Source organism: Lissotriton vulgaris, chromosome 5 (assembly GCF_964263255.1).
Source record: "Lissotriton vulgaris chromosome 5, aLisVul1.2, whole genome shotgun sequence".
Taxonomy (NCBI): Eukaryota; Metazoa; Chordata; class Amphibia; order Caudata; family Salamandridae; genus Lissotriton; species Lissotriton vulgaris.
Window position 1 is genome coordinate 1,181,844,384 of NC_141693.1, and position 14,738 is coordinate 1,181,859,121.

The 14,738-nt window shown below is 43.7% G+C and overlaps 1 protein-coding gene across 1 annotated transcript in view; it reads left to right on the forward strand.

The window, feature by feature from the left end:
- The first annotated feature begins 996 nt into the window (after window positions 1–996).
- The window catches only part of HTRA1 (HtrA serine peptidase 1), a 336,396-nt gene continuing 322,654 nt past the window's right edge, over window positions 997–14,738 (forward strand). The window contains exon 1 of the mRNA XM_086922970.1: window positions 997–2,166. Within this exon, the coding sequence (XP_086779096.1) occupies window positions 1,719–2,166 (448 nt within the window). The 5' untranslated portion in view covers window positions 997–1,718. The remainder of the gene's footprint in view (window positions 2,167–14,738) is intronic.

Below are 14,738 nucleotides of genomic sequence, written 5' to 3' on the forward strand. Positions count from 1 at the left end.
AGAGCAGTAGTTTTGCATTCCATTTTGGTAAAAATTCTGGCCGTCGTGATACTCCTATACATGAGGTGGCCAGCTGTCGGAGAGAATGGGATAGTGTTGGCCACAAACAATAACTTGTTAACAAACACACTGTGGGCCTGGTAGGCGAACTCCAATATGTTTTCCAGCGTATTCTGAAATCAGTGAGTGAACGGTGTTGGATAATGCACAACCTGGCAATACCTAACAAGTTGGCCCCTATTGGCACAGTGCACCAAACTTATCCCAAAAAAAACTTGTGTGGACTGTATTATTTTCGCAGCGCAACTATTTACTGCTAAGCTGGGGTTGCCGATATCGGCACTAGGTTGGTTGCGTGGCTGTCTCTTTTTGGTCTGTTGTATGACTGTCATTAAACTATTTTGTATGAGAGTCTTGTCTTTTCCTTGCCTATTATATGAATGTCTGCAGTCTCTACACTCTGAGCTGCGTGTCCGTCTCTGAAATAACTGTCCTATTGGTGCCTTGTCTTTGTTATCTGCTCTATGTCTGCTTTTCTTGCTTTATGACCTTCTTGTATCTCTTTGCTGTCTGTTGTTTCCGTTCTTCCTCCTGTGTAATTGTCTCATGTCTCTGCCCTTTGTACTCTGACTGTCTCGCCCTGTCACTAGGTCTCTGTGTTATCACTGCCTCTTTTCTCTGTAGTGCTGCTGTCTCTTGTCTGCGCACTCCTTTTTACATGCCTTTATTCCGTCTCTGTCTTGTCTTCACTCTGCTCTGTGGCTGTCTCTGCACGCCCTGCCTTCATCTCTCCCTCAGGTCTCCGGGACCTCGGCAGCTCAGCTCCGCCTCTCCCTTCTTTGCACGAACTCTTGGAATCATGGTTTTTGGTGTTTTTCCAGCTATTAAGGAAAAAAATCGCTCTGGTGTGCTGCGGCCAGTGATGGAGCCGTCCCAGGGCCCCGCCTTCCTCCAGCACAGCGCTTTTATAAAGGAGAGAGAGCTTCCAGTCACTTCACATCACACTGCAGCCTCGGCTCCAGCCGAGCACACACGCACGGCTGTGTCCAGGACTCAAGGCTTCTTGCAAGTGGTGCACAAGGCGGCGGACTTTCTTGCCAATCCCTGTAACCTCGGTGTGCCCGCGGGCCGTCCGGCTGCCTCTCAGAGTCCAGAAGTACAGGCCCCACCCACTGAGGAAGGACTGCGTCGGATCCATTCCTTGGATGTGCAGATCCGAGGACTGGCTCAGCTACTAAACATAGTTCACGGGGAAGGAGACTGCATGCTGGCCCTGGTCCCTGTGCCTACTGTCGCGTTGGATCTCGGGCTGGCTCTTTAGGACCCAGAGCAGGGAAGTGTTGACACATCTTCTGGGGCTGCATCTCCCGTTGATTTCGGGGAGGGCTGGACCCGTCCCCTGCTTCCCTCCTGGAGTCCCCGAAATTCCAGGCCTGTAGTTCAGAAGGTCTGACACTTGCTGTCTATCAAGACTCACCTTGACCTTACCCCTTTCTTTCCTCAGAAAGTGTGTTTCCCTTCCTTGTCTCTATGTACACCCACCCAAATCTGTCGTCCCAGCTCTTCCACTAATGCCCTTCATCCTCTGACAATTACGTCATTTGGTCTTCCTTCTCACTTCACTCCCTTTACTCGGCGCTACCACTTAAGGCATCTTTGGACCCTTTTTGTCCACTTAGTGCACTTTATTTTTCCTATCCAGAGCAAGAGTGTGGAAGATGCCACCTCTGCCCCCACTTGCGCTGCTGTCCCTCCTTGCCACTATGTCCCTTGTCAGCCCCCTCCCTGAAGCTGGTTGCCCCGACAGGTGTGACCCAACATCGTGCGGCCCCAGCCCGGCTCCTGAGGTCTGTGAGTCGGGGGAGACGGTACTGCACTGCAACTGCTGCCCGGTGTGTGCTGTCGGAGAGGGCGGTCGGTGCGGCTCAGGGCCAAACGGAGAGGCCCCGAAGCTCTGCGCGTCTGGGCTTCGATGCTCCTTTCCGGGCTTGCGGAGGAGACTGGCGCACACCAGCGGGCGGTGCCTGTGCGCCTCCAGCGAGCCCGTATGCGGGAGCGACGGGAAGACTTACAGCAACGCTTGCCGGCTGAAGGAGGCGAGCAAGGCCGCGGAGCTGAGGCAGGAGCCGGCGGTGATCCTCATCCAGCGGGGAGCCTGCGGGCACGGTAAGGAGCAGCGGCGCGCGCGGGGGTGAGCCCCAGAACATGACGTCACCAGGGCAGACCCAATCACGGGCAGCACAGGGCATCAACTGACGCGTGCACACAACTCAGTACAGGGCTGAGCTGTGAGTAGGATTCAACTCAACACAATATCAAGCCGAGATTTACAAAGAGGGCAGCACACATACTGCTACATCACAAGCAAACACGAAATTAAACACAAATGTATCATGTACATAAATATAAAGGTAGTAGTAGTGGTAATACAGGGTTGCAAATCCAATTACATCAACATTAAATGTGGGTATTTGGATAACATCCATTTAGAAATTAATACTATGGTGCTAACAGATATAGGACACCCTACTACCAATGGTGCCAAAAAGTAGGGTTGATGAACATAACCATCACTTCACATATAAAGATATCGCAGCACTCAAAAAATAGTGGTACAAAGTAATACATGTTGTCCATTAAATACCATTGAAAAGATGTTTGTTCCATGTTTGTTTATTTTCCAGTTTTTTTCTGGAACATCAGTTGGTACATCCAACGTCACACAGGTAGAGCTAACATGATTTCCGTCACATACGTGACTTCTTCAAAGCTCTGATCATAGTCAATATTTTACGGAAATAATTAGTCAAATGTCCTCAATAAGAGGCTGTCTGAACCGCAAATAAGCTATTCACATAGGCAAGAAAAAGTTCCACTAATCTAGTAGTTGAGATGATAGTTTTCCACACATCATCAATGCTAGACGTCATAACTCCTATAAATCGAGGCTTGTGGTTGGCGATAGTAACACAACCATCAACAACAGCATAACCAGTTAACAAGAGGTAAAAATGTCCCGGCAGCCAACGCACTTAGTTCGAGAACCAGTATCCCAGTACCGATAACCCAGCCAGTTCCAACGAATACAGAATAAAGTACCATTTCTATTGTATTTGTCAGAACTGGCTGGATTATTGGTACCAGGATTCTGGTTCTTGAACTAAGTATGTTGGCTGCCAGGACATATTTACCTCTTGTTAACCAGTTATGCTATACTTTTACTATACAGTAAAAGGTTGAATCGTAAATATGATGCAACAGAGCTTAACACTACCATGAGCACACATTAACACAAATCAAGACACCGCCAAAAAATGATCACATCCTGAGTCTGAACATGTCTACACAAGGCCAAAACGTGATACAATTCAGCACAAATCAATACTAGTCTGCGCGTGAGCATAACAACACAGAAATCAAACAATAAAACCATAAGTATAGCTGAACACAAGCCAAAGCATGAAACAAAGCTTGAGGCAAGGTCGAGCCATGAGCGGAACTCATTTCAAGAACAATGCATAGGAATAACAGAACAGGCTAGGTCGTACTGTATACTGAATGAATTATTGACTTTCATGTAAACGCCAATCTGTTGTAATCACTACTTTTTTTGTCCACCTAAAGCCCTATCTTTTCATAGTCATACAGGGCCGTACCAATCCCACTCTTTTTTAGGCAGAGAAGTCTTTAGCTGCCTCCCCGGGGCTTGCTTCATTTATAAAGAGAGGTGCCAAAGGTTAGCCCCCCTCATCCGTTGGTTGTTGTGTCATTCGCATATTGATCAACCTCAGTTTATCATCCATTGCTTGTTTAGAATTCTCACTGCTGGCCTATTGAGGCTTTCCTCTTAATGGGCATGTTGTCATTTCATTGGGGCAGTGGGTTTGCAGCATGTGCTGTTGTAGATCACATACTGTGCTCCCTTCCCCTAGGGAGAGAAGTTTTCATTTGCTCTGCAGTGTTTTGCCAGGACGCTTAAGAGGTATAAAAAAGAAGGAACCCACACTTCAGTAATTTAACACCATTCAACTTAAGGTGAAAAAAGAGAGATAAACAAAGTTTAATATGTTTATCCGGGCGATTAGTTGCGCCGTTTTATTTTTTCAATTTTATCAAAAAGTGCTTTGGTCTAAAGAAATCACAGTGTCTTGAACGTACTGGCCACCAGCGTACAACAAGAAACTTAAATCAAACAGTGCATCAAAACACAATAATTTAGCACAACATACAACGTGAAATCTGAAAGCATACTATGAGTGAAACTTACAGTGTGTAAAAAACACAACAAAACACAAAAAATGTGACAAATTATTACAGCAAAAAGGGGGAAAAAAAGATATATATAATCATATATTTTAAACATGACATGATCAGAAAATTGTTAAATGTAACCAATAGGAAGTCTATTGATAAATCTCAAGAAGGAACAAGACCACCCCTCGGTGGCCTTATTAGCAGGCTTGTAGTTCCTAACAATTTAGTCTGTTTGTCAGAACTGAGGACTTAATCCTGTCCGCCTACGCGTTTCGAGTTTGTAATGTGTCTTTCCAAACTCTCTTCAGGGCAAATTGAATTCTTTTCCCCGTGTGTTAAACCTATTCATAAAAACATAAAGGTATGGGGGACACTTGTTACTATTAGCTCCCATCAACCTAATCTCGCTTCCTCATGTGTACTACTATAAAAATGACACGTACCTCCGGGGAATAGAGGTGGTACAATTCATCCAACCCACATATGTCGGTTTCAAAGTGGTTGGTGGGTTCTGTGCGTGCAGGGAAAATCAATGGTTTTGCTCCGATTTTCAAATCGCTTTCCACATAGTTAACTGCAGGTAAAATGGGCGTATTACTCGCTGTTCTCAATGCGGGAAATATAACACTTTCAGGGGTATTGGAAACCAATAGTCACTTACTTTGTTTACTTTTCTTGTCGAAAATTATGAATGCCTTAGTTCAAAGGGTTGTACCGGTTGTCTTTCAACAGCGACTGGTGCCGTGATTCTGTTGAAAAAGCACGGGCGGCAATTAATAATCAATGGTTTTGCTCCGATTTTAATCGCTTTCCACATAGTTAACTGCAGGTAAAATGGGCGTATTACTCGCTGTTCTCAATGCGGGAAATATAACACTTTCAAGGGTATTGGAAACCAATAGTCACTTACTTTGTTTACTTTTCTTGTCGAAAAATATGAATGCCTTAGTTCAAAGGGTTGTACCGGTTGTCTTTCAACAGCGACTGGTGCCGTGATTCTGTTGAAAAAGCACGGGCAGCAATTAATAATCCCTCGGGAGCCTCAAGCTCCTTTGTAAGTGCACAAAGCGCGCGTTGGGGTTTACCAAAGGCTGCGCTGGAACGGGTCGACTTTTTAATGTTAGCCGCTCGTTCCACGATGGAAAGGCGTGTGCGTCTTGTTTGGGCTTCGCTTCGTTACGCGCTGTCAGTTAGCAGAGCGCTTGTCCTACCTGGCCGCTTGGCAGCGTGCTCCACTTCCTCATTCCTTCACTGCGAGTGAATGTGAAGTCGATTACCTCAGTGATTCAAAGGAGTGAGCTCATCATGGCTAAGCCAATCAGAAGAGGATTCTTTTTCGTTCTTGTCTGATGCATTGTGGGGCATGAAGTCCCTTTGAGGGTGAAGACGGAATTATAATCTAGAGACTTCACTCATTGAGTTCAACCCGGTATTTATGGTATTGAACCGGAGTATCAAGTATGCTTCTTTTCGTAGAAGCGCTTTCTCTACATCTGGTGACCGGTGTTGTGGGTCAATGCCAGATAGGACTGTCCATGTGAAATCAGTTTCCTTGTGATTTGCTAACGTGAAGTGTTCAACCATTGGGGCATTCTGTACTTTTCTCTTGAGCCTAGAGCGATGTTGTGTTATTCTAGCGTTAACCTGCTGGCATGTTTTGCCTATGTATAATTTGTCACAGGCGCACAGGATCCCATAAATTACGTTCCTACTTTTACAGTTGGTTTGCAAACTATGTCTCCATTTGATGCCATTATGACAAAATTCATCTCCCTCCACTGCACTTGCACAAGCCACACACGTGCCGCATTTATGGTGGCCTGTGATGGGTTTGAGGTTCCATTTCGCAATCAAATCACTTTTGGGTTTTGGTAAAGAGCTGTCAGCTCTAATGATTTGTTGGCCTATACTGGGGTTTTTTTTCAGCGCAAAAATTGGCTTTTGAAGGGGGAAATCTAATCCCTCCAACAAGTGCCAGTTCCGTAGAATAATCTGTCTGAATTTATTCGTGTGAGATCCATAGGTCGTGACACACACGAGTTTGTCCAACTCTTTTTTGGTTTTTATTTGGAGTAACTCTTCTCGGGGAGTGTAGCGTGCTCTTTTTTTCGAGTGTTTGAGGAGTTTGATCGGATATCCTCTTTTGGTCAGTTCATCACAAAAGGTATCAGCATGCACATTAAACTCCTCGAGATCCGAGCAGTTACGCCGAATTCTAAGTAGTTGGCCGTAGGGTAGATTCTGTTTGAGCCCTTGTGGGTGGAAGCTTTTGTAATGTAAGATCGTGTTTTTGTCTGTGGCCTTTTTAAACAAAGTGGTGGTAAACTTGCCACCTTCGGTGCCCACGGCTACATCGAGAAATGTCATTCGCTGATTACTGCAATCGATCGAGAATTTTATGTCAGGATGTCTCTGATTTAACCATTCATGGAATGCCATGAGATCAGTCTGGCTCCCCTGCCACAGGAGCCAGACGTCGTCAATGTATCTAAGCCATTGTATGATGTTGGCATCATATGGGTTGTCTTTATAAATGAATTTCTCTTCGTACTGTGACATGTACAGTACCGCCATTTCTGGGGCGTAAGGGCAACCCATGGCTGTGCCCTTGGTTTGTACAAAGAACTCATTTTCAAATTTGAAATAATTGCTTTTCAGTGTAACCTGGGCCAAAGCTAGAATAAAAGAGGTTGGAACTCTATGTGGTCTCTCACGTTGGTCAAGATAAATTTCCATCACCTCAAGAGCCTCATCTTGAGGAATTTGTGTATACAACGAGGTCACGTCGAGTGTTGCCATCAGCTGTGTGTCAGGGTTGAAAGTCATTTCCTGGAGTTTATTGAGAAAATCAATAGTGTCTCTCAGGTACGATCTAACCCCAGTCAAAAAAGGTTTCAAGAAGAAATCTATATATTTCGAAGCTGGTTCAAGGGCCGAATCACAACCTGAGACAATCGGTCTCCCTGGTGGTTTCGAGCTGTTTTTATGGATCTTGGGAAGGAAGTAGAGAACAGGTGTTCTCGGTGACTTCTTGTTTAGAAATTCATATTCTTTAGAACCAAGGAAGCCATTCTCTAAGGCCTCTTTAGTGTTGGTAAAGATTTTGTTCTGAATTTCGACAACCGGGTCATTTTTGACCACTCGGTACCATTCTAAGTTGTCAACGTGTGTCCTTCCTTCCGACAGATACATAGGGCGCGGCCACACAACCACCGCACCACCCTTGTCAGCCTGTTTGATTATAATGGAAGGGTCTGTTTTTAACTGTTTTTAACTCCTTTATGGCTGCGAGTTGTCCCTTGCTTATGTTATAGTTGACAAATGATTTGCTTTTCTCCAGTTTACTTAAAACATACTTTGCCGGCGTGGATACTCCAATAAGAGGTGAGACTACAGGCCTTCGAGTAAAATCTAATTTTTTACCTACCACGAATATCCCGAAACAGGTATACGCTTTCGAGCAAGCAGTGTTGTCTGCACTCACTAAACTGGAGAAAAGCAAATCATTTGTCAACTATAACATAAGCAAGGGACAACTCGCAGCCATAAAGGAGTTAAAAACAGACCCTTCCATTATAATCAAACAGGCTGACAAGGGTGGTGCGGTGGTTGTGTGGCCGCGCCCTATGTATCTGTCGGAAGGAAGGACACACGTTGACAACTTAGAATGGTACCGAGTGGTCAAAAATGACCCGGTTGTCGAAATTCAGAACAAAATCTTTACCATCACTAAAGAGGCCTTAGAGAATGGCTTCCTTGGTTCTAAAGAATATGAATTTCTAAACAAGAAGTCACCGAGAACACCTGTTCTCTACTTCCTTCCCAAGATCCATAAAAACAGCTCGAAACCACCAGGGAGACCGATTGTCTCAGGTTGTGATTCGGCCCTTGAACCAGCTTCGAAATATATAGATTTCTTCTTGAAACCTTTTTTGACTGGGGTTAGATCGTACCTGAGAGACACTATTGATTTTCTCAATAAACTCCAGGAAATGACTTTCAACCCTGACACACAGCTGATGGCAACACTCGACGTGACCTCGTTGTATACACAAATTCCTCAAGATGAGGCTCTTGAGGTGATGGAAATTTATCTTGACCAACGTGAGAGACCACATAGAGTTCCAACCTCTTTTATTCTAGCTTTGGCCCAGGTTACACTGAAAAGCAATTATTTCAAATTTGAAAATGAGTTCTTTGTACAAACCAAGGGCACAGCCATGGGTTGCCCTTACGCCCCAGAAATGGCGGTACTGTACATGTCACAGTACGAAGAGAAATTCATTTATAAAGACAACCCATATGATGCCAACATCATACAATGGCTTAGATACATTGACGACGTCTGGCTCCTGTGGCAGGGGAGCCAGACTGATCTCATGGCATTCCATGAATGGTTAAATCAGAGACATCCTGACATAAAATTCTCGATCGATTGCAGTAATCAGCGAATGACATTTCTCGATGTAGCCGTGGGCACCGAAGGTGGCAAGTTTACCACCACTTTGTTTAAAAAGGCCACAGACAAAAACACGATCTTACATTACAAAAGCTTCCACCCACAAGGGCTCAAACAGAATCTACCCTACGGCCAACTACTTAGAATTCGGCGTAACTGCTCGGATCTCGAGGAGTTTAATGTGCATGCTGATACCTTTTGTGATGAACTGACCAAAAGAGGATATCCGATCAAACTCCTCAAACACTCGAAAAAAAGAGCACGCTACACTCCCCGAGAAGAGTTACTCCAAATAAAAACCAAAAAAGAGTTGGACAAACTCGTGTGTGTCACGACCTATGGATCTCACACGAATAAATTCAGACAGATTATTCTACGGAACTGGCACTTGTTGGAGGGATTAGATTTCCCCCTTCAAAAGCCAATTTTTGCGCTGAAAAAAAACCCCAGTATAGGCCAACAAATCATTAGAGCTGACAGCTCTTTACCAAAACCCAAAAGTGATTTGATTGCGAAATGGAACCTCAAACCCATCACAGGCCACCATAAATGCGGCACGTGTGTGGCTTGTGCAAGTGCAGTGGAGGGAGATGAATTTTGTCATAATGGCATCAAATGGAGACATAGTTTGCAAACCAACTGTAAAAGTAGGAACGTAATTTATGGGATCCTGTGCGCCTGTGACAAATTATACATAGGCAAAACATGCCAGCAGGTTAACGCTAGAATAACACAACATCGCTCTAGGCTCAAGAGAAAAGTACAGAATGCCCCAATGGTTGAACACTTCACGTTAGCAAATCACAAGGAAACTGATTTCACATGGACAGTCCTATCTGGCATTGACCCACAACACCGGTCACCAGATGTAGAGAAAGCGCTTCTACGAAAAGAAGCATACTTGATACTCCGGTTCAATACCATAAATACCGGGTTGAACTCAATGAGTGAAGTCTCTAGATTATAATTCCGTCTTCACCCTCAAAGGGACTTCATGCCCCACAATGCATCAGACAAGAACGAAAAAGAATCCTCTTCTGATTGGCTTAGCCATGATGAGCTCACTCCTTTGAATCACTGAGGTAATCGACTTCACATTCACTCGCAGTGAAGGAATGAGGAAGTGGAGCACGCTGCCAAGCGGCCAGGTAGGACAAGCGCTCTGCTAACTGACAGCGCGTAACGAAGCGAAGCCCAAACAAGACGCACACGCCTTTCCATCGTGGAACGAGCGGCTAACATTAAAAAGTCGACCCGTTCCAGCGCAGCCTTTGGTAAACCCCAACGCGCGCTTTGTGCACTTACAAAGGAGCTTGAGGCTCCCGAGGGATTATTAATTGCTGCCCGTGCTTTTTCAACAGAATCACGGCACCAGTCGCTGTTGAAAGACAACCGGTACAACCCTTTGAACTAAGGCATTCATATTTTTCGACAAGAAAAGTAAACAAAGTAAGTGACTATTGGTTTCCAATACCCTTGAAAGTGTTATATTTCCCGCATTGAGAACAGCGAGTAATACGCCCATTTTACCTGCAGTTAACTATGTGGAAAGCGATTAAAATCGGAGCAAAACCATTGATTATTAATTGCCGCCCGTGCTTTTTCAACAGAATCACGGCACCAGTCGCTGTTGAAAGACAACCGGTACAACCCTTTGAACTAAGGCATTCATAATTTTCGACAAGAAAAGTAAACAAAGTAAGTGACTATTGGTTTCCAATACCCCTGAAAGTGTTATATTTCCCGCATTGAGAACAGCGAGTAATACGCCCATTTTACCTGCAGTTAACTATGTGGAAAGCGATTTGAAAATCGGAGCAAAACCATTGATTTTCCCTGCACGCACAGAACCCACCAACCACTTTGAAACCGACATATGTGGGTTGGATGAATTGTACCACCTCTATTCCCCGGAGGTACGTGTCATTTTTATAGTAGTACACATGAGGAAGCGAGATTAGGTTGATGGGAGCTAATAGTAACAAGTGTCCCCCATACCTTTATGTTTTTATGAATAGGTTTAACACACGGGGAAAAGAATTCAATTTGCCCTGAAGAGAGTTTGGAAAGACACATTACAAACTCGAAACGCGTAGGCGGACAGGATTAAGTCCTCAGTTCTGACAAACAGACTAAATTGTTAGGAACTACAAGCCTGCTAATAAGGCCACCGAGGGGTGGTCTTGTTCCTTCTTGAGATTTATCAATAGACTTCCTATTGGTTACATTTAACAATTTTCTGATCATGTCATGTTTAAAATATATGATTATATATATCTTTTTTTCCCCCTTTTTGCTGTAATAATTTGTCACATTTTTTGTGTTTTGTTGTGTTTTTTACACACTGTAAGTTTCACTCATAGTATGCTTTCAGATTTCACGTTGTATGTTGTGCTAAATTATTGTGTTTTGATGCACTGTTTGATTTAAGTTTCTTGTTGTACGCTGGTGGCCAGTACGTTCAAGACACTGTGATTTCTTTAGACCAAAGCACTTTTTGATAAAATTGAAAAAATAAAACGGCGCAACTAATCGCCCGGATAAACATATTAAACTTTGTTTATCTCTCTTTTTTCACCTTAAGTTGAATGGTGTTAAATTACTGAAGTGTGGGTTCCTTCTTTTTTATACAGTATTTGGGCCCTTACCCCACTTCCGTCCGCATGGGCCAAACTCCCTTTGTTGTTACAAAAAAAAAGGACGCTTAAGAGGAGCACAGAAAGCCCAGCCGCTTCTACTGAGGAGGGGGTGGGACGAGCCCTGGTCTCTTGTGGGTGCTCTGCTACTATCCATTACCCGCTCCTGTGTGGTGCCGGAGCTATCCACCTCCGGCGAAGCAGGCTCTGGCACCTTTCAATCAATGTGCACTGTCCAGATCTTGAAAAACCTAATTTGAGACTGGTTGTCTGACATAGATGTAGGAATACGAACTGGCAGATACCATGGGCACAGAAGAACTATAAGACAGCATCTATTAACATAGAGAATGAGTGCGCTCAGTGCATGGAAATAGAACCAATGTCACATCGATCATTGATGGTTGTTTCAGTCGTTATGTAGTTTCTTTAATTTTACCACATTTTCATTAACAGAGCTCTCAAGAAGCCACATAACATGCATTAGTGGATTGTTCAGTACTGGTCTTTACTTTCTATTTTGGTACTTGTAGCTTTGATTCGCATAATAAATGGCTATGACTATATCAATGCTTTGGGAGCATACATCGATGGAAGGACAAAGTTGTAGGCTGAATGTATGTGCTGATGGAGGGATAAGTATGTGTGCGTGAATCACCTGAGTGAGTTAGTGAATAGACAGATCAGTAGGTGAATTAAAAGAAGATGAACAGCCCACATATCCACAACTACAGTCTGTAATTTATCACTCACTCATCCACATACGGACCCATTTATCCATCCATGCATTCATTTGTTTACTCATGCACTCATCCATTAATTTATCCTTCAATTCACTCGTCATTTCATCCTTGCATTCACTGATTCAGCCTTTTGTGCACTCACTTGATTTCAACCATTGAACCATTCTTGCATTCCTTCACCCATATGATCGCAGACACAAAGTCGCCAGTCACTGAAAAGCACTTTCATTTATCAATAAAAGCCAAACTAATAGGCTTTGTCAAGGGGTAGTTCCACTCTCAACCAATGTCTATGTACTACCTTAACATCTTTTGTCTAACCCACTCTAATGGAATACAATTTCTACTCAATTTCAGGGGTTAAAACGGTGTATTTATAATTACCCCATAGACCTTCTTTATTGGCAACTAAACACAGTAACCATGAAATATGTCAAATTAAATCCAGGTAAGACAGAAATAAAAGCTTCTAAAGGTCCACGAAACCTGTAAATGACAATTCTTGGCCTGCAACTGTGAATTTCTGAGCTTTTTGACTTTAACAGTCAGGATTTCTGAACCCCTTATCAACTCTAACTGTTGCTTAATAGCACTAATGACTACCATAGAGAAAAATGTAAGATCCAACTTTTAAAGAAAATCTTTTTTTCTCGCAGTACACACATCTGATGTTATGGAGTCCTCACGTGTGGAATACATGTTGTGACTAGTTTTTGAATGTATTGAAAGTGCATGCAATCTCTGGCAACGTACCGGCTGAAATTTTGTGCCGTGACTATACCAATATCGGTAACATGTACTGAACTTTAACTGGGAAGAACTCTGCACAACATTCTAACTTACTGCCCTGAAGAAGTCCCTATGTTGTGGGATGAAACACATCGTCTGTGTCCCTGTTCCATTCTTTAAAAGTGGAAGTAAAGACATATGGAATGAACATCAAGAATATGTGTCTCATGATGTTTTTTGGACTTCATGACTAACTATTTTTTGTAACTCTGTATGTAGGTTCCTTTTTAGGATATTTTTTTTTGGTCCTCATTTTCTACCCTGGTCAGGTTGGAAGAATAAGTAGAGAGTGACACACAACCTCAGTGATCTGGTTTGGAAGGCATGGAATGAACCTGCCCACCAAATTGTGAAATCCAATTCTCCTAGACCTACTCACAGAGACCTTAGGGGTGATGTTTTGCTGCACCGGAGTACCCACAACCTAGGTGCAGTCTAACCGGTCTGGGTTCTGCCAGCTGAGATGAAGGGGATAACCAAAAGCAGCGTAATCATTGGACCAAACGGGGAAAAAACCGGGAAAAAAAAACCGTAATTGGTCGTGAACTATGCGCAATTTCGAAGATGCCAAAATGCTCTTTTATTAAGATTTCCAGATCTTAGTAGGTCAAGTCTCAAAACTGTAATATAGAAGCCTGCCATTTGAAAAAGGAGGGAGGTGCAGAGTCTTTCCATTTAATACAAAGTTCCCTCCTGGCCAGAAGGATTGCATAAAAGAGCAGGCTTTGGAGAGACCAACGACCCCTTCCGTGACTCCAAAAATTATTAAGGCAGGGTTCAACGTAACCGGGCAACCCAGACTGGCTGTAAGACATGTACCAATGGAGTGCCAAAAAGGCATTAAGAGTGGACATTCATAGAACATGTGTAAGCCAGATGCTGCAATTGCCCCACATCTTGCACAGGAAATTGGACGGTCTGTCGAAAATTTAGAGAGCCTTTGTGGCAAATAGTAGGCCCTATGCAATACAAAAAGATGGTTTCTTCTGAGCCATCCTGGTTTGACAATGTCCCATAACAATTTAAAAGAGGAAGTCCAAAGACTTCCCACCTCTAGATCTGGAAAAGATGTCGCCCATAGAGTTTCGGGCAGTTGGAAATCACTATCTATCTCCTCCCGAATTAAGTGATACTAAAATGATACCTCCTTCTTTGCTGGAGTTTTGTCAACAAGTTGGGATTCCACCGAAGTACCTCCAACTAGTTGACATTTAGACCTATGGGTAACCTGTGTACATGCCCAGCCAGCTATTTGGATGTATTTGAATCTAGAGAGATTAGGGCCAACTGTAGCACTCAAGGATTCCCAGGGAATTAGAACTCCATCAAGGAACAAATCGCCCCAGACTACCAAACCGGCCTCCCTCAAAGGCAAGGCAAGACTATCCATGAGCCAACCCGGGCCCCCCCGGTGAATCCCATAAGGGCGCTCTGCTTGAAAAGTAACCCGTCTTTGTGATAGTATTGACCTTAGCCCAAGTTCTAGCCAGGCCCTGCAAGACCTTCAGTTTGATTTTTTTTTTTAATTTGGGATTTCCAAACTTAAAAAGGAACCCTTCCTGTGCTAAACCTTCCCTGTTGAGCCTGGCACTAAACATGCCCCCAATTTCACAACTAGTGGGTACTTTAATAACATTAGAGAATGACTATGCTGAAATGCCCAGGCGTTTAATTGAAGGTCTGGGGCTGCCAACCCTCCCTTTTCTCTACGTCGTCTTAACTTTTTCCAACTTATTCTCGAAGCGTGCTGTGCCCAGATAAATTAGTTGATATCACTCTGTAGTTTAACAAACAATGAAGGTTCAAAATAAAGAGGAATGGTATTAAACAAAAAAGTGATCTTTGGCAAGACCTTCA